We start from the raw sequence: 2,712 nt of genomic DNA, 5'->3' as shown, positions 1-2,712 counted from the left end.
ATCATCATTGATCAACTACTATTGATGTCCTGCTTAGGTTTGTCAAGTGATCATAATTTAAATCAGTTCCTCTTTGCTATCACAGCACACCTTGGCTTCATCCACATCATAACCCTCTCATATCATCTCATTTTGGTGTAGTTTCTGAGGTTGGACCTTGAAGTCTTTGGTACTATATAAAGTTCCCTTACTTCCACACTTCGACTAAAGAGCAGTGCACCAGCATGTCTGCAGTCAAACGACTGCAACAAGTAAAAGAATAATTGTTCAACAGAGTCATATGCATTAGTTTCCAAGGTTAATTGTTAAGAACACCTCTTCCATAGTTTGGAGGCCTAAATAAGCAGGAATGCTGAGCACTGAATCCTGATAAACCCCATATGCATACTAAATTCATTGCTATCACTCACCTTACCCAAAATGATTCTGCACATGGCTTGTATGGCTCACACAACCTATTCATCTAAGTCCCATTTCCCTAGCATCTACTAAGTTAGATAGTGAATGACTAAGTGAAAGGGTTTGTCCATTTCTCCAAATTCACAAATGCTTGGTATAGGAGCTTACTCCTAGCTAAGTACTTCTTTGTAGTTATTTCATTTGGAATACAATCTCAATGATACAGCTTCTTGGCATATCAAAGTTAATCCTATTCTTAATCAACTTGTTATATGTATCAGTTAATATCCCTTGAAGTTTATATAGTTTTATGAATGGACTGAATATAATTATGCTTACCATGAGTTTTCACACTTGGTTTGTTAACTTTAGCATAAAGTTCTTCCACATCTTTAAGAAATTAAAGAAAGATATGATTTAAATATATTAATGCTGTGCTGAAAGTACTAGGACTAATATTCATGAAAAACACTCGCTCCCTCATGTACATAAATGTTCAAAGAAGTATAAGCAGGAATGTATGTATTGTTTACACTGGGGACACCTTATAAAATTTCTACTTGCTCATTTCCAGCATAAAGAGCACATTCATTTTCCTGATGGTACCTGAGTCCAGTCTTTCTTCCTATATTTTGCTAGATTAAAGTTAATGCCCTTCAAATGCAGATTTTACTCTCATGTTTGAAATTTCTATCTGACCCAGTTTTTCTACAGATTCTGACATAAAAGCAGAATCATCAGCATACAGGTGTTTTGAAAGTTATAGCTTGGGGACCTAAGGAAACAGGAAAGGCTGAGCATTGAGTTTTGATAAACCCCCATATGCACACTAAATTCATTGCTATCACTCACCTTGCTCACAGCGATTCTGCACATTGCTTATATGGCTGAAACAACCAATTCATCAAAAACCAGTTTCCTTAGCAGCTACCAGATCAGATAGTGTATGACTAAGTGAAAGGGTTTGTTCCTTTCTCCAAATTCACAAATGCTTGGTATAGGAGCTTACTCCTAGCTAAATACTTCTTTGTAGTTATTTCATTTGGAATATGATCTCAATGATACAGCTTCTTGGCATATCCAAGTTAATCCTATTCTTAATCAACTTTCTAATAACCCATGGATATTCCAAATTTCTAAATATTTAGTCCCAAGAGACCAGCTACTTTCCCTATCTTTACATTGTTTAATTGTGCTGTCATAACACTGTAAAACTGGAATGCTGGTAGCTCTTCTGCTTCTATTTGGAATAAACTTAGTCTCTTTATGTTTGGTATCAGTAAAACTTAGGAAGGCATTGTTATTCTATACATCTATCCAGTGTCTCTTCTACCTTGTAAATATTGTGTCAATTTGGATGGCCTCGCATGTCTGATCCTCATCTCGTACAATATATGCCAACTTTTGCTATTTTGCCTTTCCTTACGCTACGTATAGTCAACATTTAGCTTCTTTTTAGTTGCTTGATATTTTCTTTATTGCCCCCTTTTATGGTGCTACCTAAAATATTGTCTCAGTGTGTGCCACCTTGCACCAGTCACTTATCTAATCTATAGAGTTCAGTACATGGTGCCATAAAAGCTGAAGATTTTCTTCTGTTATAATTTGTCTTAGATATATAATTTTTGTCATATATATTATCATATATTACATACTGAAATAAGAGGAATGACCAGCAAAAGTGGACTCCTATATGCTAGAAATAGATGCCGAATCATCTAACCACAAAGAATATGTTCTCAGTATTCTTCGTGGTTAGATGATTCGGCATCTATTTCTAACATATAGGAGTCCACTTTTGCTGGTCATTCCTCTTATTTGTGTACGTAACATAATTTTAATCTTCGGATTTTTTAAAAATGCTGGACCACTGGTTTTAATTGATTAATATCAATTTCTATCCTTATTATTAAATTTTATATTTTCATATATGTTAGTTAATACATCTCAAACTCTTGTTAGTTATATTAATGAACTGAACATAATGATGCTTACCAGCAGGTTTCTTCCTGCCTGTATTGTCTTTAGGATAATGATTGACCACAAATTTAAGGTGTTAAAAAATAATGACATGATTATAGATAACATTTAAAATATATTTAGGATGTATTGAAAATATCAGAACAAATATTGATGAAAAACATTCACTCTTACACACACACACACACATTCAAAGTTGTGTAAGTAGGAATTAGTAATATAATATTATTTTCCCCATTTAGCTCAGATTATCATTACCAAATTAATACAAAATAAACAATAAAAAATATTGAGTGGGATAGTGAAGTACAATTAAGGATTAATAAATGTAAA

At 33.5% G+C, this 2,712-nt stretch overlaps 1 protein-coding gene across 1 annotated transcript in view; it reads right to left on the bottom strand.

Annotated features, from left to right (window-relative positions):
• The window catches only part of LOC106876221 (uncharacterized), a 42,451-nt gene that overhangs the window by 20,032 nt on the left and 19,707 nt on the right, over window positions 1–2,712 (bottom strand). Inside the window, exons 9-10 of the mRNA XM_052968048.1 lie at window positions 2,395–2,421; window positions 739–789 (exon numbers count right to left, since the gene is read on the bottom strand). Of these exons, the coding sequence (XP_052824008.1) occupies window positions 739–789; window positions 2,395–2,421 (78 nt within the window). The remainder of the gene's footprint in view (window positions 1–738; window positions 790–2,394; window positions 2,422–2,712) is intronic.

The sequence above is a fragment of the Octopus bimaculoides genome, chromosome 5 (assembly GCF_001194135.2).
Source record: "Octopus bimaculoides isolate UCB-OBI-ISO-001 chromosome 5, ASM119413v2, whole genome shotgun sequence".
Classification (NCBI taxonomy): domain Eukaryota; kingdom Metazoa; phylum Mollusca; class Cephalopoda; order Octopoda; family Octopodidae; genus Octopus; species Octopus bimaculoides.
The sequence above is the reverse complement of the archived record's forward strand: the minus strand, read 5'-3'. Positions and strand labels throughout refer to the sequence as shown.